This window comes from Engraulis encrasicolus, chromosome 20 (assembly GCF_034702125.1).
Source record: "Engraulis encrasicolus isolate BLACKSEA-1 chromosome 20, IST_EnEncr_1.0, whole genome shotgun sequence".
Classification (NCBI taxonomy): domain Eukaryota; kingdom Metazoa; phylum Chordata; class Actinopteri; order Clupeiformes; family Engraulidae; genus Engraulis; species Engraulis encrasicolus.
In genome coordinates, this window is record NC_085876.1 from 25439399 (window position 1) to 25463135 (window position 23737).

At 43.0% G+C, this 23737-nt stretch overlaps 1 protein-coding gene across 1 annotated transcript; it reads left to right on the plus strand.

The window, feature by feature from the left end:
- Positions 1 to 1244: 1244 nt before the first annotated feature.
- On the plus strand, positions 1245 to 13169 carry stx12 (syntaxin 12). The gene is made up of 10 exons (XM_063184866.1): positions 1245 to 1341; positions 3347 to 3566; positions 4464 to 4533; positions 5322 to 5421; positions 5840 to 5977; positions 6594 to 6637; positions 7949 to 8057; positions 10765 to 10837; positions 11567 to 11649; positions 12426 to 13169. Exons 2-10 carry the CDS (start codon positions 3467 to 3469, stop codon positions 12516 to 12518), a joined length of 810 nt encoding a protein of 269 aa, XP_063040936.1. The 5' UTR covers positions 1245 to 1341; positions 3347 to 3466; the 3' UTR covers positions 12519 to 13169.
- The last annotated feature ends 10568 nt before the right edge of the window (positions 13170 to 23737 follow it).

Genomic DNA, 23737 nt, shown 5'->3' on the forward strand with positions numbered 1-23737 from the left:
TCTTGTTTTATCACATTTTCATGGCAGTATAAAATGCAGATTACATAAATATGAACACTGTCAAAGTGGCCTTTATGCTTACTTACCTCAGCTCTTGTTTGAATTCTTAAAAGGTGCACTGTGTAATATTTTTAGCAGTTTATTTCCAAAGTTCATGCTGACCATTCACAAAGGTTACCCTTTTCATGAATACTTGCCACCACCTTCAGATTCTAAGTATTTCATTATGACTCAGATAAGCAATTGTGCTTTCCCTGACACTTTTATCCAAAACAATTTACAGGTATTTACAAGGTTTTGTTTTGCAGTCCCTGGAGCAATGTGGAGTTGGGTGCCTTACTCAAGAGCACTCCAGCCTTTGATGGAGGCAGTGCATGGGGAGAGGTAAGGGTGGGATGTAGACCTGCAACCCTCTGCTCTTGATATCATGCCCCTTGCCATTGGGCCACTGCTGCCCAACAGTGACTAAGGGGTTCCGAGGAGCCGGATCACTTCATAGTAATCACTAGGCCTATTGTAACAGAGTGAGCTCAGCTCTGGCGGCCTATATTGATGAGGTGGGGAGGTAGAGCTCACTGACTGCACTCATCCTAAATTCACAATTGCCCCCATTGCAGCAGCCAGGCTGGCGCCACCCTCTGCGTTTTTTTCCAATTCCACACCTGCTGATTCATCGGGCTACCCAGAGTAGGAAAGATGATAATCTGTTCATTCTTTTAATCCCTCACCCTAACGTGTCCATGATGAGTCATATGATAGCCAGCAGGTGCAAAACACATCTAGGCCTAGGCCTACAAGTTGCAAGCAAAGGCTGCATTCTCTTCCTGTGAGAACTCATGAGAAATATGGGATGTTTTTCTGTTGATTCATGTTCTTACAGGAGGGGTGACATGATGGTTGTGATGACATTTGAATTTTGTACACAATTTCTTTCCTCTCCTTCACTCAACTCAGTGCCATGCAGATAGCCCATAACCATAGAGGTAGAAAATTAATATTATATAAAATAAATATTTTCTACCTCTATGTCCATAACATTCAGAACTGTTGGATTATTTTCTCTTTGAAATCCATAGAGCAAAAAAAAAAAAAACAATTTAATAGGCTGAGGCACACTATCTGTTTTATTTACAGATTATGGTGAAAATTCAACTTTAAAGGGACTACGTACTTATTCTCAACTATGTAGTCTTGTCAAAATATAAACGCATGATGCATCATCCATGTATCAGCTGAGCATGGCGCGATGACGTCGCACATTCAGTTTGGTGGGTTGTTCTTTCAGCGGAAAAGACAGCTACAAAGCGGATGTACTGAACCCGGTGTATCTCCTGAAGTCAAGTAAGAATGTCCTACTTTTAATAAACACAAATCATACGTGTGAATGTCGAAGGTTTTCGCCTTGTAGTTAACAAATACCATGTTCTCCTTCATTGGTTATTTACAAAGGATAGCTGATAGCGTTTGAAGATTCTCTATTCTGACTAGGCATTAGCTAGCACTGGCTAACTATATTGTCCGCTATGATGTACTGTCTGGTTATCTTGTCCAATTAATTGAAATAATTCAGCTGTTAAGGTACTAAACATATGCATACGCCAGGACAACACAGACAGAAAAACGTCGTTTTGTGTATGTCAACGCCACAGAGTGAGGAGGAATGGATATTAACGTGGACTGTTGTTTAATGTTTAGCTCATGCTAGCTATGTTGGACATTGTAACGGAGTTCAGCTAAAATGTAACTCCAGGTTCTACGCGTGCAGGTCCTACATTGTAACAAGTGTGAAACGGAATCGGTTATTGTATTGGTTGATCAGATACATTGTAATGAAGAGAAGTGCCTCTTTTGGAACCGCTACATGCTAGCTGACATCAGCTGATAAATCGGATGGAGACGACAGCACAACATCAAAATGTTTGTAGCATAGCTGTCAGCTAGATGTTAGATATAAGCTCTTCTGTCACCAAGACTCACATTTGTGTAAAGTTAACTCCATCTAGTGTCATCTAGTGTAAATGGTACGATGTGTAGGCCTACGTCTAATGTATCCAAATCAGTGTTATCAATGGTCTTGAGTTCTGTTGTGAACTCTGACGTTACGTTACGAAGGGTTTTTTAAATGGCTAGAAGCCTCAACTGGTTCAGGTAATGTCATTGCGTAACGCCATGTCAACACGCTGTACAATCTCTAATCTGATAAAACAAAGTATCAAACTATGACTGTACCACAGTCCACCAAGAACCCAAAAGGGAATATGCAGAACGTGGTGGTAAAAGTTAGCTAGTTGCAGGTCCACACTCAAGCAAACAGACTGTTGATGTTATAATTCAAGGTTATCTAATAAACCCAGGGTTACCGTGTGACATTAAGCCAATTGGTAATCGTCGTTCGTTGGCTGACACATGCACACCATCAGGCTTGTTGGACTACTTTTTGTCAAGTAGCTGTCAGATTCCCTGTAAGTAGGGCTGTGTGGGCCCAGTTGGGTGTGTGTGTATCATTTGGCCATTTCCGTTTCCACCCTTGTGTCAGCAGTCTGTCCCATGGCCATACAAAATCTATGGTCTGTCCCAGTACTCGAGATTTAAGTGGGCACATCATGCTGGAGTCAGCCATTACCACCAACATGACTTGCTCTTCTTTTCTGCCCTGACATGCTGGTCTAACGTGAGATCATCTGGGTACTTAAGGCACACATTTCCATGCATGGTGTGGTACCGTATATTAACCTCCCTAACATCTTGAAGTACACTGTGTGTGGTCAAGCTGTGGGTGCCATGCATGCATGCATGCATGTACCCGTCCATTCATTCCTGAATCAAGGGTGTGGTGTCCCTGCAAAGGAATGTGGAAGTGGAAGTTGGGGCAGTGACTTGCAGTGTAAGCATTTGGTTAAGTTGGGTAACCACACCAAGAAATGATAGATGAAATAAACATTAAATATCCAAATTTTACATTCCATAGGCCTAGGCCACCTATCCAATGTTATGATGACCCCGTTACGCATCCACACATGTGATGGATAAGCTGAGAGGTTGAATTTCGTTGTGTGTGTGTTCTGTGTTGGGATCATGTCTGCTATTGGTCACACAATGTCCCATGACATTGGTTTTCATTTCCACTCAATGATAAGTAAACTTAAACAGATGCAGAAAAAAGGCTCAATGTTTTGTTTCAAGGCAGCATGTGTACAATTGGTTAACAGGAAGTTTCTGTTCTCTCTCTCTCTCTCTCTCTCTCTCTCTCTCTCTCTCTCTCTCTCTCTCTCTCTCTCTCTCTCTCTCTCTCTCTCTCTCTCTCTCTCTCTCTCTCTCTCTCTCTCTCTCTCTCTCTCTCTCTCAGGATTTTTTAATTGATCTTCCTCTTTCAAGCCCAGTCCTCCTCTCCTTGACTGGTCTTCAACCAAGGGGTTGAAGGACACACAAACACACTCTCGTCTCCCACACTCGTCCCAACAGCACAATGTCGTACGCTAAAGCTGACGGCTACCGCAGCCCTCCTCGGGACTTCAACGGCCTCATACAGACATGCAGCTCCAACATCCAGAAAATCACACAGAACAGTAAGTCACAGTCTTGTCGCTGTCTGTATAAACAGTCCTACATTAGCTGCTTGTTGGGCAGAAGGAGATGGGATTTAGATCAGAGGGTCGCAGGTTCCCTTGAGCAAGGCATCTACCCACACACTACTCCAGGCACTGTGACCAATGACCTGTACTTAAAAACAAACAAACAACTAAGTCGCTTTGGGTAAAAGCGTCAGCTAAGTGTAAGGTAAGCTTAATGTAATGCAATGTTTGTAAGTGTATGTAAAATGTCTTTGACTGTCTTTATTAGTAGCTGCTTAAGTTGTGTAAAGAAAATGCAGCAATACACACACAGTTTTACAGTAAGGCAGAACTGTACGCTGAGAAAGGAGCTCTGTTGCTCAGTGCTCCTGGCAGCGCTACAGAAGAACATCCTTTGTATTCTCCTTCCTCCAGGTCATGCTATCTAAAAGATCAAAATGTCTTGAGCTCCAGGAAGGAATCCAGTTGCTTATAACTTAACTCCTTTGTAAAACTCCTCTGCCTTGCAGTTAGCAGGCTCTTTCATCCAAAGATGCGTTCGAAAAAGAAACTAAATCAGCTATGACTATGTAGCACTGCACTTCACTCTGTGTGGGCGGGAGGGGACAACCACACTTTGCTGAAGTACCCCATTTTCTAACTAGGCTGTCCAACTTTTACTTGGGATCAATAAACTATGTCTCTGTATCTATTGTGGGGAATCAGCTCAAATTCCACCAGATGTCTTGCTTTAAGAAGTACATAATGCTAACACTGATGGTTTTTTTTAAACTCCTTCTATAGTTGACAACATCTAGTGGCGATTCTTGTGACCAATTTTAACCAACAGCAAGTCATCATGATACATTTACACAGACAGGAAATCCCTTTGTTTCTGTTTTTGATTTCCAGCTGCCCAAATCAAGAGCATGGTGAGCCAGCTGGGCACGAGACAAGACAACAGCGAACTTCAGGATAAGCTGTAAGTACAGCCTGTAGACTTATAGTTGAGCTTCTTTCAGATCATAATGCCACTCCTGCCATTACTTTCAGTGATCATTTGGTGTCATACAAAATTAGCAGTACAGCACTGTAAAGTGGTAATTATAATTTTTGTGCATACACTTTCAGTGTCTTTATTTTCACGTCTCATGGTTTAGACTTAAGACGTCAGTCTCATGAGTTTGCCCTTGAGTGCTTGATGTACATTAGGCATAGGCAATAGGCATATTTGGCATGTTAACTGGCATCTGGCCTGGGATGCTTTAAGCGGAGATTATGCGAGATGAGATCCGCTTCCAACTTGTAAGTGTAGGGGAAATGTAGCTGGGTGATCTAGTGAAAGGGAGGAGCAGGGGGAGGTAGTGGGACAGCCTTCGTGCATGACGGGTGAAGGAGGGAAGGAGGAATTTAAAATTTACGCGAAGGCGGGTGCTAGGAACGACAGCTGCCAATCATTCTCTGACTTCCTCCAGAACTATATTTATATATAACATTTTAGAAAAGATGACAACGCAATAAGGCGATGTCTGTAAATTATATTACACTATTACACAAATTTTGATGACCACAGATTTAACAGTATTTTTTGGGAGTGTATGTGTATGTTTTTTTGGAAAACCCTTTAGATCTCAGATCACATTTAAACTGTTCAAAACTGCCTGTTCACATCCTTGTCTCACATACTGTATACATAATCAAAAGCAGTCTATCATTTCAAATACTTTGTTTGACATTGCGTCATGTACTAATGATGGAATGGATTTCCAGCCAACAGATGCAACACTACACAAACCAGCTGGCAAAAGAGACCAATAAACACCTGAAAGACCTAGGCTCAATATCTCTCCCCATGTCCCCGTCTGAACAGGTATGTCATCGTCTCACTTCTATACATTTTTCACACAGGGACATGCATTCTATTTGTCCACTTCAATTGTGCAGCATATCTTTTGGATCAACTAGCAGTTGGGATTCAACATAGCCTATAGCCCTTTTCCAACAAGATGATTAGCTTTAATGTGATGCGTATCAAGAAGTCAGGGCCACATGAGATGGAAAAACAGTTGCCGTATATTGCTCTAATTGGTTTTGGGAGAAGTTGTATCGCTACAGAAGTGATGGAAAAGGTTTGATGTGATATAGAATAGTCACGCAGGTGCATATGCTATGACTGGGCCTGGCTCGAGAGTAACAACACTGCTTGTTTTGTTTTTTTTTTGTCATAAGATGGCAAACTGTCTAGGAATATAAACTATTGATTGTCTGTGCTGTGCCCCTCTCTGCAGAGACAACAAAAAATCCAGAAGGACCGCTTGATGAATGACTTCTCAGCGGCCCTGAATAACTTCCAGGCCGTGCAGCGCCGCGCAGCAGAGAAGGAGAAGGAGACGGTGGCCCGGGCCCGGGCCGGATCACGTCTCTCGGTATGATTGCATTACATTGCACTTGGCTGGTGCCTTTATACAAAGCAACTTTACAGATATTGCAGGGTATTGGTTACAGTCCATGGTGCGATGTAGAGTTAGATTCCTCACTCAATGGCACTTCAGCCATGGAGGGAGGTATAGGGAGAGGGGAGGGTGGGATACGAGCCTGTAACCTTCTACTCTTAAGATCACCTCCTTAACCAATAGGCCACGGCTGCCGCCGATGCTATGCTTTGCTATGCTTTGCTATGCTAATAATAGCCCACTATATAGCATCTACCTAGAAGCTAAGCATCCCCTCATTAATAAGTAATGTTACGCCGAACCAATTACATGGCCACCCTGTTGGGTTGGGAAGGGAATTACAAGGCTCAAGCCTTGCTTGTACAGTATAGGAAATTATTATAGAAAATATTACCACAGCAAGATATAATACGGGACACAGGTGGACTGGGAACACCTACCCATCCATTTGTGAATCAAGCCCTCCTAATTAACACTGGATATCAAGGTTTTTGTTACCATGCAATCTTACATGTGTGTGTGTCTGTGTCCGTGTGTGTGTGTGTGTCTCTGTCTGTGTGTGTCTCCCTGTGTCTGTTCATTGTCCTAGGCTGAAGATGGTGGCAATGATGAGCAGCTTGTTTCCTTTGACAAGTAAGCACACCTTCAAATACTTTACACCCCTATCCATATGTACTATTGCTGTCTTCGTGTGACCCACGGGAAAACTGCTCTATTGCTCTAACGCCATTTTGTCACAGAAAGTTAATTCACTTGGATTATATGGTTTTGGGAGAAGTTATATCAGAAGTGATGAAAAAGGTTTGATGTGATCTCGAATAGCCGCGCAGGCGCATATGCTACGACTGGGCCTGGCTCGAGAGTTCAAACACTTGAAACACTCCAACACCAGGGTCCTATACTACAAAGCTGGTCCAGGATAAGTTACCTCTTAACTTAACCTTAACTTATCCTGAACCTAGCCTGATTATCATCGACTTTCAAATCTCTTCGAGACTTGGTCTGACCAAGAGCATAACAATTAACATTTCCCAAACGGCATTTCCCAAATGGCCTCCCTTGGTTTGTTAATGATTGTTTGCTTCCCATGAAAGTGGGAGGATTTCCCGTATTTGTGGGAACTCAGAAAGTACTTGCATTGACTCTTGACCTGACAGGTAGCAACGCTGAAGCTGTTGCGTCACTAGGAGGGCATGGCCTGGCTATCCTGAACCAGCTTTGTAGTATAGGCCCCTGGTGCTTAGTCTCTTGCAGGATATTCTGTCTTCCCTACGTTCTAATCCCAAACTGTGTGTTCTATTCTGCTAAAATGTTGATGGAGAATCATCTGGCGAGACTGTTTTTGTTTCTGACATTGTTTTATATTGCTAGAATCGTCCTGTTCATGGAAACCTAAGCAGACACATCTTCTATCACTACGAAATATAATGCCATTTAACTTTTAATTTGCTTCAGAATGTGATGGAAACAGGGCTTTAGTCTTGCCCTGCTGACTGTGTAAATGATGGCTCTGCAACCGACATGTGTTTTGAAATAAATTGAACTAAATAGAAACTAATAACTATTCTTAATTATGTGAGCATGTCATGATTGAATTGAAACAAACTGAAATGAATGGCATTAAGCAGTGTTGTTTAACCATCATGTTTGTGCCAGAGATCTTATAGACAGAGATACGTCATTGTAGTTTCTTTCCGGTATCCACTGAACGTCCCTTTAGGAGACCTTTGGTTAGGAGACCTTTGGAGTCCTGAGGTTGAGAATAAATGGAGTCCCCTTAGTGCGGTAGATGGCGGTAGCGCAAACACCTCAGAAATAGAAGAAGGAGGGTACAACGCCCCCTTAGGAGACCCAACTTGAGCACACTCTTTTGCATTGGGTGGGCGTGTTTTGACTCCTTTTTATTAATCCAACCTCTTTGTTTGTGCTGTGAATCTTCCTCAGCCATGATGACTGGGGCCAGACCACGCAGACGCAGGCAGAGGAGGCAGCCATCACAGAGGAAGACCTGGAGCTCATCAAGGAGAGGGAGACCAACATACGGCAGCTGGAGGTCTGCACGCACGCACGCACGCACGCATAGGACTGGGTACAGAAATTCGGTTCCTTAATGGAATTGAATGAAAGACTAGGGTTCTACTTGGCATTGAAAAGTGCCTTGGCAATCGGTTCCACGTTTAGGTTCCTAGATGTCCATCACCTCAGTTATCATTTTGCTTTTATAACCCCAGAACGTTAATGCAGACAGAACGGCAGTCTCTTCTGGCAAAAAAATCTGGCAACATTAATTGTGATCACATTCGGGCTTGCAGAGACTGCTGGCAGGCTACACCCCCCTTTTAAACAGGTGGTCAAATCATCTGTGGATACTAACGCTGTTACGAGAGAAACTACCATCAGCCCATCTTTAATTTGTGTAGGCTTACCGAGAAGAGTAGCCTATTTCTAGCGTTTGTAGATGGCAAAGAATTCAAACTTTGTCTTCGCCACTGCGAGCGTGTGCATCCATCATTATTCAGATGGTTACATCGGCGTATGAAAAAGTAAAAGTCGGCACCACCATGAATCATCAAACAGTGTTGGGGACCTTTTCCCTTTTGTAGTGGGTGCGCACATTCTCTGACTTTTGGATTACACTGTGAATCATTGCAAAGTTTAAATTTCATGTCAATAAAACGGAAACTCATATCAGAAGCATCAGGTGAGCTCAGTCACTTTTGGCCGCGAGAGACTTTCTTTGTGTGTTATGGTAGGCATAGCCTACATTTGCGCCACGGAACGCAGTAACGTGGATTATTGAAACTGAAGACTTGATTTCTTCTATGTGGATATTTTTTTTTCGTTTGGTAGCCTATAATTACAGACCATGCAAAGAACTCGAAACAGAGCACGCCCAGTGTTTCACTGCGTGCGTAACAAGCTACAGTCCCCCAATTCCGCCCGCCTAATTATTTAGGCCTATGTATCCACTGTTTAAGTCAGGAATGGATATCGACATGATACAGAGTTTGTATGCTTACAATTTGAAACAGTGATGACATTTAAAACCGAGTCAACGGCCATAAACAGCATTGTAATGAAGGGTGTCGTAATGGCAGCATGAAAGAGATGGAACTTTAATTTCACGACGACATTCTGGCTAAAAACTCGCCCTGGCCGCTTCCCTGTTTCGCTTTAGGACCAAAATTATTCAACCGTTTCCACAGTAACGACCAAACTAATCACAGTTCCTGCAAAGGTAAAGCCAGGACTACAAGTGTGAACGAAATAAGCAAAACAGCATGAAGGAATAATAAACAGTAACGGAAATACCGACGTGACCTGAAATCAAGCGGACGGAATTGGGAGCCTTTTGCCGGAGAATTGTGCTGAATCTACATTTTGGACATGCTGGACGTTAGGCTATCTCCAAATTACGATAGAAAGAAATACCAATGTTAGCTAATATTGCTCATTACCTCATCTACACAGTTGCCGCTATCCAAAAATATACGACAGCATAATCAAATAGTATTTGAAATAGTGACATTATCACGTTCACAGTGAAGTTGGCGGAATTTGGAGACCTTACTTGTTTTGAAAGTGTTTGCAAGAACAGCATACCTGTCAGCTAAAAAAACCGGCAAATTCCCTGATTTTAAGCCAAAAATTGGAAAAGTTTCAACAGGCCAAATCCTGACAGTCAACGGGACGGCAATGACAGGTCAGACAGTACACCATGCTTTTCCATTTAAGAGTCCGCGCGCGGCCAAAATCCCCACACACAGGGCATGTTTTAAAAGGAGCGTGTGCAGCGTAAAACATTAAATATGAGTTTCTCCTTGTTGTTTTGCCGCTCAAGTTGTCTGGGGCTGATGCAAAACTTCATGCTGGTTCAGTTTGTAATCAGGTAAATTCGCACGATTGTCTGTGCGTTTGCCATGAGCATCGACTGTATGACTATGAACTGATGCTCAGATGCAAAGATGCACACCCACGAAATGGATAGGGTTGGATTTAGATTGTAGTTCTCATTTTAAAATAAATTCCCTGAGACTTCAACTGGATAATGAGGGAGGCTCGGTGGTCGGTTAAGATTTTTAAACATTTCGTCATCCCCAGTGTTTATAAATTAGGAACCGAAAATGGCACCGTCAGGAACCGGCATTGAAACGTAGGTTCTAGAACCGGAACCGAAACCGAAAAATTCTGATCGGTACTCAGCCCTACGCACACGCACACACACACACACACACGGCAACACCACACACACACCAACAACACACACACAAACACACACACAAACACACACACACACACACACACACACACACCAACAACACACACGGCAAGACCCCCCCCCACACACACACACACACACACACACACACACACCAACCAACACCACACACACACACACACACACACACACACACACACACACACACGCCAACACCACAAACATGGCAACACTACACATACACACACACACCATCACATATTCTCAATAAAATCTTAAACAAAACACAACCACAGACACCCCACACATTTACAGTATACACAAAGAAGAACATAGTAGATATTTACCTGTCTCCACAAACACGCACACACCATTTAAAGAAATTACAAAAAACTGTTTGTTACTTAGTTTACACTTCTTGTGAGCAACCTGCTCAACATGGTAGCTTGTAGTGTTGGTCGTATTTGACATGAGAAATGCTAAATTATCTACCTGTGCACGACTATCTCATGTACTGATTGATTCGTTTGTGCTCCTCCAGTCAGACATCCTGGACGTGAACCAGATCTTCAAAGACCTCGCCGTAATGATCCATGACCAGGGGGAGATGATTGGTAAACTAAACACAAAACGACTTCACTCACACCCCTTTACATGCACTCTTCTCTTCAGTTGGAGGTTTTTGTCTAGCGTTTCAGTAGTAGCACATGTCACGGTTGTGGAACTACAGCTAAAACCACTATTATATGCAATAATTCTTCAAGTTTTTTTTTGTAGATTATCTAAGAAGCCTATTTATTGCTGTACATAAATTATGGGCATGGGCTGTTGTTGTACCACCTGACGTCTGAGCCCATCAAAAACCCATCATTAACCTTTATACAACTCTCCATTAAGCTGCATGGTGTGCTTTTAATTTAATTTATATTTATTCTTAAAAGCTTTCTCTATTGGCAATACATAATCAAACCAACAATCTTCTTGTGTGTGTCTGCATGTGTATAACCGAGCACAAAATGATTTTGAAAGGACATGGACAAATACCACAAGGGCTATTGACCATTGTTAATGCGCCAGCAAACAAGAGAGCTTTCGAGTTCCATTATCAGTAAGTGTAGAGTTCTTGCACACCTCCTTTGATCAGGTGCGTAGGAGTGGCACCCCTGGGTCACCAACGCTGAAGCAAAGAAAGCTCCCGCACACTGTTCACATTTGCATGGTTTTATTGCGACGTTTCGGTCTACTGACCTTCTTTAAGCAATTCAATTGAGTTCCATTATCAACAATTTCAAAGTGTGTATTGATCATCACCTTGTGTTTGCATTTGTGTTTGTGTGAGACAGACAGCATAGAGGCGAATGTGGAGAGTGCAGAGGTGCATGTGGAGCGCGGTGCAGAGCAGCTGCAGAGGGCAGCATACTATCAGGTATTTTTATTATATTTATTATTTCTTTTCATAGTTTTGAGGGTGCCTTTTGGAAGAAGAGATTCAGTATTCTTGAATACAATGTGTAATTGCAGCCTCTGTTTGCTGACTGTTTTACTGCAGAGGGTAGCACACTATCAGGTATATTTCTCAGAATCCAAAATAGGTAGAAAATGCACGCATATCAGTAGTACAGGGGCTGGACCAAACAGTAAAATACAAATAAATTGAAATGATAAGTCCACAACACCACTGAATGCATTGCACGAGGACCTCGAAACGTCATGCTAATGTAGGTGTTTTGCTATTGCACGGTGTTGTGGACCTTTTTGCTTTGCATTTTTTTGAGAGTACTTGTGGAAGAAGAGATTAAGCACTCTTGAATAAGAAGTGTAAATTCCTCTGTCTGCTGACCATTTTATTCCAGCAAGCTTTTCCGATTCAATAATGCTTTCTTATACAATAAATTAAAGCTGCAAAGTTCGGTGCATTTATGTTCTTGGACTACTTTGACTGAGCCCATTAAATTCTACCTCATAGTTGTGCACAAAATTGAATCTGCACTTTCTTGAAGTGCGCATGTATGCACATTTTCAGCTTTCAATTGAGTAGTTATAAATACTTTGGAAAAGGCGACAGTAGTTGTTACAGTTTCCATTTTCCTTCTCTTTCTCTCTCTCTCTCTCTCTCTCTCTCTCTCTCTCTCTCTCTCTCTCTCTCTCTCTCTCTCTCTCTCTCTCTCTCTCTCTCTCCCCCCCTCCTCCCTCTCCTTGCAGCAAAAGTCTCGTAAGAAGATGTGCATCCTGGCGATGGTGCTGAGCATAGTCGTCATCATTCTGGGCATCATCATATGGCAGGCGGCCAAGTGAAGAGGTTTCAATTGCACCTGTTCACTCACCTCGCCACAGCACACCTCTCTTCTTCCTCTGTAAAACCAACAAAGAACAAAATGGAAACAAAAGCACCAACACACTCATTTCTTGTCTTTTAGTGACCACCCCCTTCCCTCGCTCCCTCCCTCCCTTCCTTTCCAGTCAGCCGCATCTTGGCTTGTTTAGCTAAAAGTGTCCCTGAGCTACATCCTTGAGAGATAAAGAGAGAATGAGATACAGGTGGAGAGGTAGAGGAGTATTAACAGGGTGTGGAAACTATATGCGTTCTCTTTGATCTTGATGGATTTAGTGTGGTCAGTCTTTTTGTGAAACACAAACGTGTTTGATACGCTAAAGTAGGGCTGGGTGGTATACCGTTGAAAAACCGTGATAACGGTTTTCACCTACACAAGGTTCACTTTTTGATGAAAGAAGGTATTTTTTCTCCAAAAAAGTGATTAAAATAGAAATGGAGATGAATTAAAAATCAGGATTTTATGTCATGTTTAAATTTAATTTCAGGCTTTTCTTCAGAAATAGTAGTTCAGATACACCGCGCTCTTCCGTGTGGTGCGTCTCCAGTTGAATAACTTGGAAGGTGAGAAAGTGGATCGCACTCGGGTTCTTCTTTTCTTCTTTTTATTTTTATTATTTACATAGCACCAGAAGTGTAGACAAACGTTTCGGCTGTTGCCTTCGGAGACACTGACGAAGGCAACAGCCGAAACGCTTGTCTACACTTCTGCTGCTATGTAAATAATAAAAAATAATAAAAAGAAGAAAAGAAGAACCCGAGTGCGATCCACTTTCTCACCTTCCAAGCCTTTTCTTCAGAAACATTGAGATGTGGGGGAAAATCGCCACTTATGAAAAAAAAACATGCAGAGAACCGTGATATTAATTTTCTTCAAGAAAAGCGTGATACGCATTTTTTCCAGAACCGCCCAGCCCTAAAGACAGGTCGCCATAGGCCACTTTGCAGGAGTTTGGAGTTGGGCTGGCAGGGAGCTTGAAGGACTGTCCTTGTTTGTTTGTTTATTTGTTTTTTTGTGTATTAAGCTGAAGCTAGCATAGCTTAGCTGTTTTTCAGTACTTGTATTTATATTTAACGTGAAGGAGTGAAAAGCAGTGTGATGGAGGTCTGCGTGAAAGTGTCTTATATATAAATATATAAACAAAAAAATGATGGAACTGGTATAACATTTGGATTCTTTTGTCTGCTATTTGCTATCTGCACTCAAAAACACTAACACTGTCGCAACCACACAGACTAATTTACTGTTTATATTGCTATTTAATGTCAGTGTTCTGTTGTTAAAAGAGAAAAAAGGGTTGGAAGTCACATTATTCCACAGGGAAGGTTGCACATCCCGCTCAAATACTTTGTAAATTCCACTTTTTTCTTGCGGGAAGCTGTAGATTTACTCTTGTCTTTGTTTTTGATTTTGTTTTGTTTTTTTAAAGAGGTTTATGTTCTCGTTCCTTTGAAAAATAAACATAATTGCCATACACCAGATATTTAGTTCTGCTGAAAAGATTGTTTTAATGAATACTTGTACAGAAAGCAGATTGCATTGCAGTGATAATGGAAGGGTGACTGACTGTGGCTGACTTTGGTAACATTCATAAACTTTTGTCCCATGCGTAAAGAAAGTGTTATAATGAATTTGGACTGAGTTACTGTATATCCCATGTTGTATATTATGGTGACCGCTTAATATATGGTAGTGATTTCAGCTAAGAAAAAAAGTAAATTTCTGCATCCCAAACGGATTGTTGTAAGGATTGTTCCGGATTTGTACATAACCAAAATGGGAAGTGTTCCAGACAGAGATGGATCTACAATTTTAAAAACAAGCAAAAGTGATTGTCTACTTGTTTGTTTTTTTTATTATTTCTATTACTTCTAGAATATAAGTAAAAGTGTCTTCAAAGCTATTTCTGTCATTATCGTATTTCCTTCCCTTTGCACGCACGCTCGCTCTCTCTCTCTCTCTCTCTCTCTCTCTCTCTCTCTCTCTCTCTCTCTCTCTCTCTCTCTCTCTCTCTCTCTCTCTCTCTCTCTCTCTCTCTCATATTCACACACACGCTCAGTTGTTCTGTTCTTTTTCTTGGTTTCTTGCTGTTTCTCTTTCATTTCAGCAAAACTCTATGATCTAACTTCATTCACATATTGGGCATGTAATAAAAACTGTACCTCACTTGATCCAACAGAGGGCAGTGTTGTGCAGCACTTTATAGTTCCCTGCAACGCAAGGACCAGGGGCCAAAGGTGTGGTAGATGCCTGGTGAGAAATATCCCCTCAGCTTTAGGAGTTGTCACATTCATTCGAAATGGGATGTCTGAATGTTGGACCCAGGAGATGTTGCAGAGTACAATAGATGAGTGTAAGTTTAGAAATATGCCTTCATCGTCAGTAGTTGTCTCTTGTGCCCCCCCCTGACAGTTCATCCTTCATCATGTAGTGTTTTCAGAGGTTTATTGTGAAATACCATGGATACAGATAAACATATTAGTTTTATAATCCAATATACCAGAGGATAAGCCCTTTTGCTTCCATACATTTTGGGTTGATGGGCTTCTGATTAGGCAGTATAGAATGATGTGCTTGGTATGTATTCAAGGATACCGGCGTATTGTTTAGTTTGTTTGTCATATACATACTGTAGAGACACTTGCATGTCACATGTAATGGAAAAAAACTGTGTAGAAGAAGTGTGTGTGCGTGCGTGCGTAGTTGAGTCAAGTCATGAGGGGAGGTATTTAAAAAAAACATGTACAGCTTTACAGAGATGTCCTCACCCTTTCTAACAAGAGAAATCTGTGAGTAAGAGAACACCACCATGAGGGATGCTTTCTCTCTACTACAGCACAAGCAGTGGGGCCACAAGTGGGATCGCGTTCCAAATAAATCCACTCCATATTGCACCTGTTAAGCGCATTATGGTGAGTGTCCAAGAAGCAACTGTCTGCTGTAATTCAGCACAACTTGACTCTCTCTCGTGTTTTCCCCTGTGACTGCAATCTGCCAAATCTACTAGCTCTTTCGGTCCGTCCTCTTGTCACTAGTCTAGAGAAGGCTACTTCTGAGCAAGCGCCGTAGACAATTTAAGTTCCCCTCTCCTATCCACTTATGGATGGCAACAGAACAGAGAAGACACAGAGTGCCCTTACTTGAAAAAAACTTTGCACACACACACACAACCATGTGGCAAGGAAGTGGAGGGGGTGTCAACCAATAGTATCAATGCCATAAGTGACTTGTCAAAAAGAAGCACAATGCTCACTATGATATGTAATACCCCAAGCAGGCACCAGTGTGGAGTGTTTCTCCTGCACAGCTTTATTAAGATCGTACATGTCAGAAATATTTTGTCCCTTGGGGCCACGACAGGCCAAGACATACCAGTGGGTTTTCACAGAGATGGAGATATGTATAACTAAACGTTTTGCAGTGATGCTACAGTATGTTGCAGTCTGTTGCATCATCAGGGTGGGATGACTGAAAAACTGATGAGCCCTCAAAACTGTACACAGTACAGTACGTGCTCGTTTCAAAGCCCGAAAAAATAGTGTGAAGTAGGCAAACTGTGCCGGGGAGCATGGGAAGGCGGGGGTGAGAGACAGCAGCAGCAACGCAGCCTCTATCTGTGAAAGCAAAGCAGGGGTGGATTTCTCGAAAGCATAGTTGCTAACCATGTTAGCTACTTTGTTGTTTGCAATGCAATATGCCATTGGCAACTACCCAAGTTGCTAACTGGCTAACAACTACGCTTTCGAGAAATGCACCCCTGAATAGTAAGATTAAAATGCCTTTCACTATACACATGCAATTCACAGTATCACTTTATTTGAAGGGGTCTACGTAAGGGTGTCATAATTGGCATAAGAATGACACATGTCAGGATCACTACTTAAACGTTATTGTTGATATTTATGATTTATGAATATTTTCATGCATTGTTATGTCTTGACACCCAAACAATGTCAACTTTAATTTCAAAACGTTCCAATAATGTGTCATTCCAAAAACTGAAGGACACATTAAGACAACAGTGACAACAGTGTCATGTCATTCTTAGGCCGGTCACATAACACTGTTACCCAATTTTCATCACACAGATACGCAATGAGATTGAAAACAACTCACTTCAGTGCAAACATTGAAGTGGGATGTTTTCAACACCACGAAGAAGAAGAGAATAATCCAATACTAGTGCAAAACAGAAAAAAAATACTGAAAAAATAATAAAAGAGGCCGCATGAGGCATTTAGTGCTGGTTATGTCCACACAGAGGGCCTATACAGGGCCCCAAATCAACTTTTTTCACCACCAACCAAAATGACTAGTCGATTTAAATCTTGGTAGCCAAACACACACTCAGTAATAGGTCAAAGTGGCTCATACATTGGACTTTTCTACCAGCCGAACAGAAATTTCATCAGCATTTGTCTGTTTTACTAGTGTTAATTTAGAGCCCTTGTCCTATATACAAGCTGGTATTGCACATTAGTTATCCAAAACTTATCTAATGATGGAGGGAGGCCTGCTAGCCAGGCTATGCCCTCCTAGTGACGCAACACCTTCAGTGTTGCAACTAGTCAGGTCAAGAGTAATGCAAGTACTTTCTGAGCTCCCGAAAAGTCGGGAACTCCTTCCATTTTGTCGGGAAGCGAACAACCATTAGCAAACCAAGGGAGACTTGTCAAACATGCCATGTGGTGGGAAATGTTAATTGTTATGCTCTTGGTCACCAACTCTCGGAGAGATTTGAAAGTCGATGATAATCAGGCTAGTGGCCTGCTGCTCTGTACGGCTGCTGCCTGGGAGTGGCTGAAAGCTGAACGCACGTCCAAGTTCAATTTGCCAGAATCTGACTGGGAGAAACCCAGAGCACAGTGGAAAAGCAGCAGGGATGGGGGTTGTCGGCCAATAAGGAAAGGAAAAAAGTGGGGCATATCTGTTCCAGTTTATCCGGATCTTTTGGTCTTTCAAAGAAAACCACACCTGTGTCGAGCATAGAGGTTCGCAGTTTTACACCACTCCAAGATGCTGGTTTGTGCAGACAGCCACTGCGATGCTTGCACATTTCTCTCACTGCATGTACACCCCTGTCGCCAAACTATTATGCATGTATAAGGTGTTAGCATCTCATTTTGCCGACACGTACTGAAGTCTGACCATCTGAAGTCAATTCAGCGAGCGGCAACGCTTTGCAGACATGTCTGCTGCACTTGACAGGCCTGACCTACTTTTGGGTCCATCGCGGCTAGCCCCATTTAACCTCTGAACATTTTGTACAGTTTAGAAGATTTGGGGCTCCCCTCGTGTCTCGCAGCATGCTGTGTGCATTTTAGGGGGCCCCACCGCGTGTCTCGCATTTGCACTTTCGCATAGACGGGCCTCCGGCCCCCTCTAAAGTCAGACGACAGACAGAAAGACGGACGAGCTGTGCATTTTGTACAGCTTAGAAGGCCCCCCCCCCAGACAGACGTCGGCTGGCTCGGGGAACGACTACTCTGGCTCAGGGCCGTAAAGAGACATTTTAAATACTGAGGTCAAATACTGCCTGCTATACCGCGATACAGTACATTTAGAATGGTTCAAACTCTTCAGTCAAACTCTTACACTTGTTTTCATCAATCACTGCCCAGAGAATGGCATGGGGGTGGTGTATGCATACTGAATTTAACATTGTTGATCATATATCGATTTTCATCATAGATAAATTTTACATTTGTGAAGAAAATACTGAGGACATGACCTCTGTGTCCTCAATGGTAGTTACGGCCATGCTCTGGCTCTCCCTCTCTGTAATTAGGTCTTTAGGAGTTTTGGGGCTCCTGAGTGGAGTGACAGTAACATTGTTAAGAAATGAAGAATTAAGAAAAAATTGGACCACCACTTCAAAACAAATGCCGGCACCCTTGCAGTCAGCCAACAGACAAACCAACAGAGAGAAGGCAGAGTGCAACTAGGCTACCTAACTCCCTAATAACAATTTTTGGGGGTCCCTGGAAAAGTGTGTCACGGCATCCCTTGAGCATGTGTTTTGGGGGGACCCTCATGTTTTAAGTCATGTTTGAAGCCAACAGACAGACACAGAAGACCTGTTGGAGAGTAGAGTGTGACAATCTCCCTCTCGCTACTTTTCAATTTTTGGGATCCCTGAAAGATGTCTCACGGCATACATTGAGCAGTTGTGTTTTGGGGGCACCCATTGGTAAAGTCAGCCAGCAGACAGAGAGACAGGCAAAAGTCTACGCGGAGTGCTCTGTCTTTAACATTTTTGGGGGTCCACAAAAGGCAATCTCATTGCATCCTTTCAGCTTTGGCATTTTACAACGCCCATAGTGTGCGTTCCAATACGCGACCTACTTGCGTCCTCCACTTGTGCTTGTGGCCTTGTACCAGGAAGCAATACGTCGTGATGACATCACTAACAACAGCATTATATTTCACTATCTCACAAAAGCTCAATTGTAAAGTCATTTTCTCATTTTCAAACAGGATGGTAAATGAAGAATAGTCCCCCAAAATTTGTTTTGGCTAGGCTGACAGTGGGGAAACTTAATTGTTTTCTCCACAGAGGTCCGGCATCAGCAAACGTGAGGCCACAAGCCCAAGTGGAGGGCGCAAGGTTGCATATTGGAATGCATCCATAGTGAAGCCAGCCGACAGACAGGCCGATGAACAGACGGAAGGGCAACATGCTTGGAGTGCGACTAAGTCTCCCCCGCTCTCTAATTAGGTCGGATATCGCGTTACTCCCTTTCTCATGAGAACGCCGCTTAATGGCCGCGCTAGAAACAAGCAAGGCGTTGGCGCTCGAGGAGCCTCTGGCTCTGTGGTCTTTGAGTTACATTATGTCACATCCTGGCCAGCCTGTTAGTTACCCATTTTGGCCCCCTTTTTGAAGGTGTGAGGTCTATTCCCACCTCAGTCCCCCAGCCTTCCAGCTGTAAAGAGGAACGTGTTAACCCGGCGAGCGTTTGTCATGTGTCAAGTAGAGTCTTTGGGAGCAAAGATGATTTTGAGGCTTGCAGGACACTTGGGGACACTTGGGGAGCGGAAAATGGCATAAATCATTATGATACCCATTTCCCCATGTCCGTTTCTCGTGCAGTCACCTACATGTTTTCAGGATTGAGGAAGGGATCGGCCACCAGTGTTGCCAGATGTGTCTTATCAAATCCCGCCCAAAAGGCTCTAAAATCCGCCAAAATGCGCTAAATTCCGCACAATTTCAACAAATTAAATTGATATCTATGAGCATATAACTGCAAAAAAAAGCCAAATCCCCCGTTTTTACCCGCAGACGGCCATCCCAAGTAGCCCAATTGGGGGGGGTAACCGCCCAATCTGGCAACACTGTCGGCCACCTTGTCTTGTTTGTGTCAGGTGGTTTTGATCTCGGGGCACTCAAGTCTGACTTGTTCTCAGCTCTTCATCAGAGAGGCACGCACACACGGTCAACTCTACTTTTCCATCACACTTGTCACATTCCTACCACTCATGTCTAGGTGGCTTGGATGTGGCGAGCTAGGTGCCTGTGGCGTGGCGTCTTGGCCCTAGCCGCCTTTACAGTTATGTAAGAAAACCAACCACCAAAAAATGTTTACGTAACTGTGGTTTGTTGTCAAGAGGTCTTGTTATTACACCTCTGTCCAAAATCCTGTTTTTCTGGCCTCGCTATTCCACACTGGATGCTTACAGCTGTCACAAACTGACACGTGTTTGCTTGTGTGCCTTTGCATCATCATCTGATGGGAGGATACAACAAGGATGAAAGAAAGGAGAGGAGAAAGTGGGAGAGAGAGAGAAGAGAGAAAAGACAAGAGGGAGGAGAAAAAGTATGAAGTTGTCCTCCGCAAACCTCCCTTTCCAATACTGTATGTGCAGCAGCTCACATGTCTTGGCTGTGGATCACCCACCACGTTTGTTTACATTCGTTTGGTGTCTCCTTCACTTTGCCATGCAAACAGTTGACTAACCGCAGAAGATTTAGCTTGATCAGACCAGACCAGCAAAACTCTGCACCCTCCCATAGCTGCAGGAGGGACATGGGAAGTTTTTGAATAACATTTTTGAAGGTGGTGGAGGAGGATTGAGTGGTGGAGGGACATTTGAGAAGAACTTATTTGTGGAGGTGGAGAATGGTGCTGGTGTAGGTGGGAGTGATGGTAGAGATGCTGGAAGGGGGTGTGCAGATGCAGGGGATTGCTGGTGGAAGTGCTCTGGTGGAAATGGTGGAGGAGACAGATTCAGAAAACTTTATTAATCCCATCAGTGGGCAATTAAGTTTGCAGTCCCAGTCTCCACCAATCAAAAATAAATAGTATAATTAAGTTTTTAAAAAAAGTTAGAAAAGGGAGGAAGTGCTGGTGGTGGTGATCATGGAGGACGTTGGAGAGCTAGAGGACCATTGGAGTTTGGCGCTTTATTTTTTATGTAGGTGGAGGGTGGTGCTGGTTGAGGTGCTTTGGTGGAGATGGAGTGATGGTGGAACTGGAAAGAGTGGAAGTGCTGCCGGTGGTGATGGAGGATGTTGGGGCGGAGGAGCGACATTTCAGGTGTTTTGAAGAACTTGTATTTTTTGAGGAGGTGAAGGGAGGTTCTGGTTGCAGTACTCTGGTGGCGATGGAGGGGAGGAGAGAGTGGAAGTGTTGGGTGATGTTGGAGGTGGAGGGAGTGTGCTGGCTTTTGAATTAAATCCAGCTGCCGCCGCCCTCCCACACCAGCCATAAAGAAATGTCTGAAAGTAAAAACATTACATTACACATCAATGCAAAAGCGTGAGAGCCAAATACACACAACCTGTCAGCTTTGTTTTCCCAAAAAGAGATTTTGATGAATCTGTTAGACGTCAAGTCATTCATATTAAAACAGCCTTGCACATGACCCAGTCGAGCCCTTGGGCCCCCGTGGCGATCTGTGTTTTGAGTTTAAGCACACGTTTTTGGTTTTTAAAAAGTTTAATAACGTTGCATTAAACATCTTTTACGATAGGTGTACCGCACAGGCAGGGCTTTTAAAAATATTTGGTTTGCCTCGCTTAAAATGAAAACAGGCAAGAGCCCTGGTATTGGAACCGCAGAGAGTTGCACCTTGGTGTAATAAAAGCTTGCCAGAACTCACGCGGCCATTTTCTTAATCTGAATATGACCTTTTTGGGACATTTAGGGCATTAGTGTCATGTGTCCCTTGTGCAGCTTTAAGCATTAAACATAAAGCATTAAGCCGTTTTGTCTTTGGTTGCTGTACCGGTTAAAATGTGAATTTTCTCAGATTCAAAGAGAGAACTGGAAAACTCGCACATACATTCCATTCCATGGAGAGTGGCAAAGCAAATTCCGAGGTGCTTTCTGCAATTAATTTATGAACTACTGTGTAGGAATTAAATGAGTTAGGAATGAACCCCAGAAATGTTGCCAGATTAATGTTGTTTTAGCAGATAGGGCTTGCGCTAGTGCTTTTTTTACGACTGGATAAGCAATGTGCCTCCATTGTATTCAAATGCAAAGTCATGCTATGTTATGATTTTGTCCCGTCGTGTCCAAAATCAAGACACATGCGCACTGGCGTTTGTGTGTGTGTGCGTGTGTGCGTGGGTGTGTGTACGGGTATGCGTGCGTGTGGAAACATGTGTCCACTCCAACATACAAGCCCCACATAATCCAGCGTTGACATAAATAATGACTTAAGCATTTGGGAAAGTTGCGGCCCTTGTTCTGACTATGCTTGTTTTATGGTAGCATGGAACTTTCTGGCAACACATTTTATGTATATCAGTTGTTCTTGCATATCAAGACACTTGGCCTGTATAACACTTTGCTGTCATGCAGGCTTGGTGAGTTTGAGTGTGCATGTTTGCATGTGTGTATGTGGGCGTACATGCATGCTCAAAAACACAAGCGTGTCTTTTTGTGTTCATCAGCTGTACAATCACTGGACAACTAAGTTTTGGGGTCCCCCCTGATGATGTACTGTATAGGTCTAAGGCAATGGTTCCCAAACTTTTCCCCCTGCGCACCCCCTTGTACATTTCAATGTAGTTTGCGCACCCCCTAAACGAATTTTGCACAGCCGCACATTGTGCAGTCATTTTGGGGAATCCTGATTTTCCTCTAGACCTGCAGTCATTACAATGGAACTTGTTGCATGGCAAGTCTAGGAGTTAAATAAAGAGCAGGACAGCACTCCAAGTTTTGTGGTTTATTGCCCGTCAGACGTTTCGGGGTTAACCTTCTTCAGTGTCGGGCAAACAAGGAAAGCAAGGAAATGAATGAAGAACCAAACACCCCATTTTCAGGTGTTGCTTATGACCTTACAGGCTATGTATAGACAAGAAACCGGCCATTTTAAAATATACATATAAATAGTTTTTTTTGATATTCACATTTTCATTTTTCAATGTATCATAATCCATATTCTGAAGGTTGTTGTATTCCATGCTGTGTGTGTAATTTGTAGAGCCAGAAAAGAGCTTTCAAACAACACCTCAGACGTCTTTTTGTGACTTACACTGACTGATATAATCAAGGCTGAATGTATAGTGTCCTACCCTCATATGTAAACCTTTGCTAGTCTGTTTCTCCCTTAATATTGGTGTCAGATTCACACAAATGCAGTTCTGGGGTGCTACTAAATGGGCACAGCAAGTATGATTGAAATCTGTGTCGCCAAATGACCCAGTAGGTTTCTCCGGATAACAAATTGACACATAAGGAAACGTTCAGAGCACTGTACAAACACAGGAGGTTTGCAGGTCAGCATCTCAATTCCAAATGTAACTGGTGTGGGAATGGGCACCGGTACCATTCTGGTCGGCCTGAACACAGTATATTACTGTATGTGGGTACTAGACTAGCCTGGATGAATAGCCGACTGTTGACTCCGTCAATCAGTCTGGCAAAAGCCATGAGGAATCCGTCTCTGTGGACGATGGGAGATGCTCTGATCTTACTCTATCATTTAAATTAATTGAAGTTCCAAACTCAAATTAAAACCCATATTTTGCTTTATTAGCATGCCTGTTAGGTTATAGCATCACAAAATCATACAAATAACAAAACGAAAGTGTGAATATAGTTACCTTAACCAATCAGTAACGGAGCTCGAGGGTGAGTTCTACGTCACCACTCTCAACTGTTTGCTGATTGGCGAAACACTGAGAGAACCGAGCTCGAGGCTTTTGCCAGACGATGTGCGGAG

What these genes read in the sequence shown, in the direction of transcription:
- stx12 (XM_063184866.1), top strand. Translation starts at nt 3,467, where the DNA reads ATGTCGTACGCTAAAGCTGACGGCTACCGCAGCCCTCCTCGGGACTTC. An exon ending in CCATGTCCCCGTCTGAACAG is followed by an intron (nt 5,422 to 5,839) that starts GTATGTCATCGT and finishes CCCTCTCTGCAG; the next exon opens with AGACAACAAAAAATCCAGAA. An exon ending in TGACCAGGGGGAGATGATTG is followed by an intron (nt 10,838 to 11,566) that starts GTAAACTAAACA and finishes TGTGTGAGACAG; the next exon opens with ACAGCATAGAGGCGAATGTG.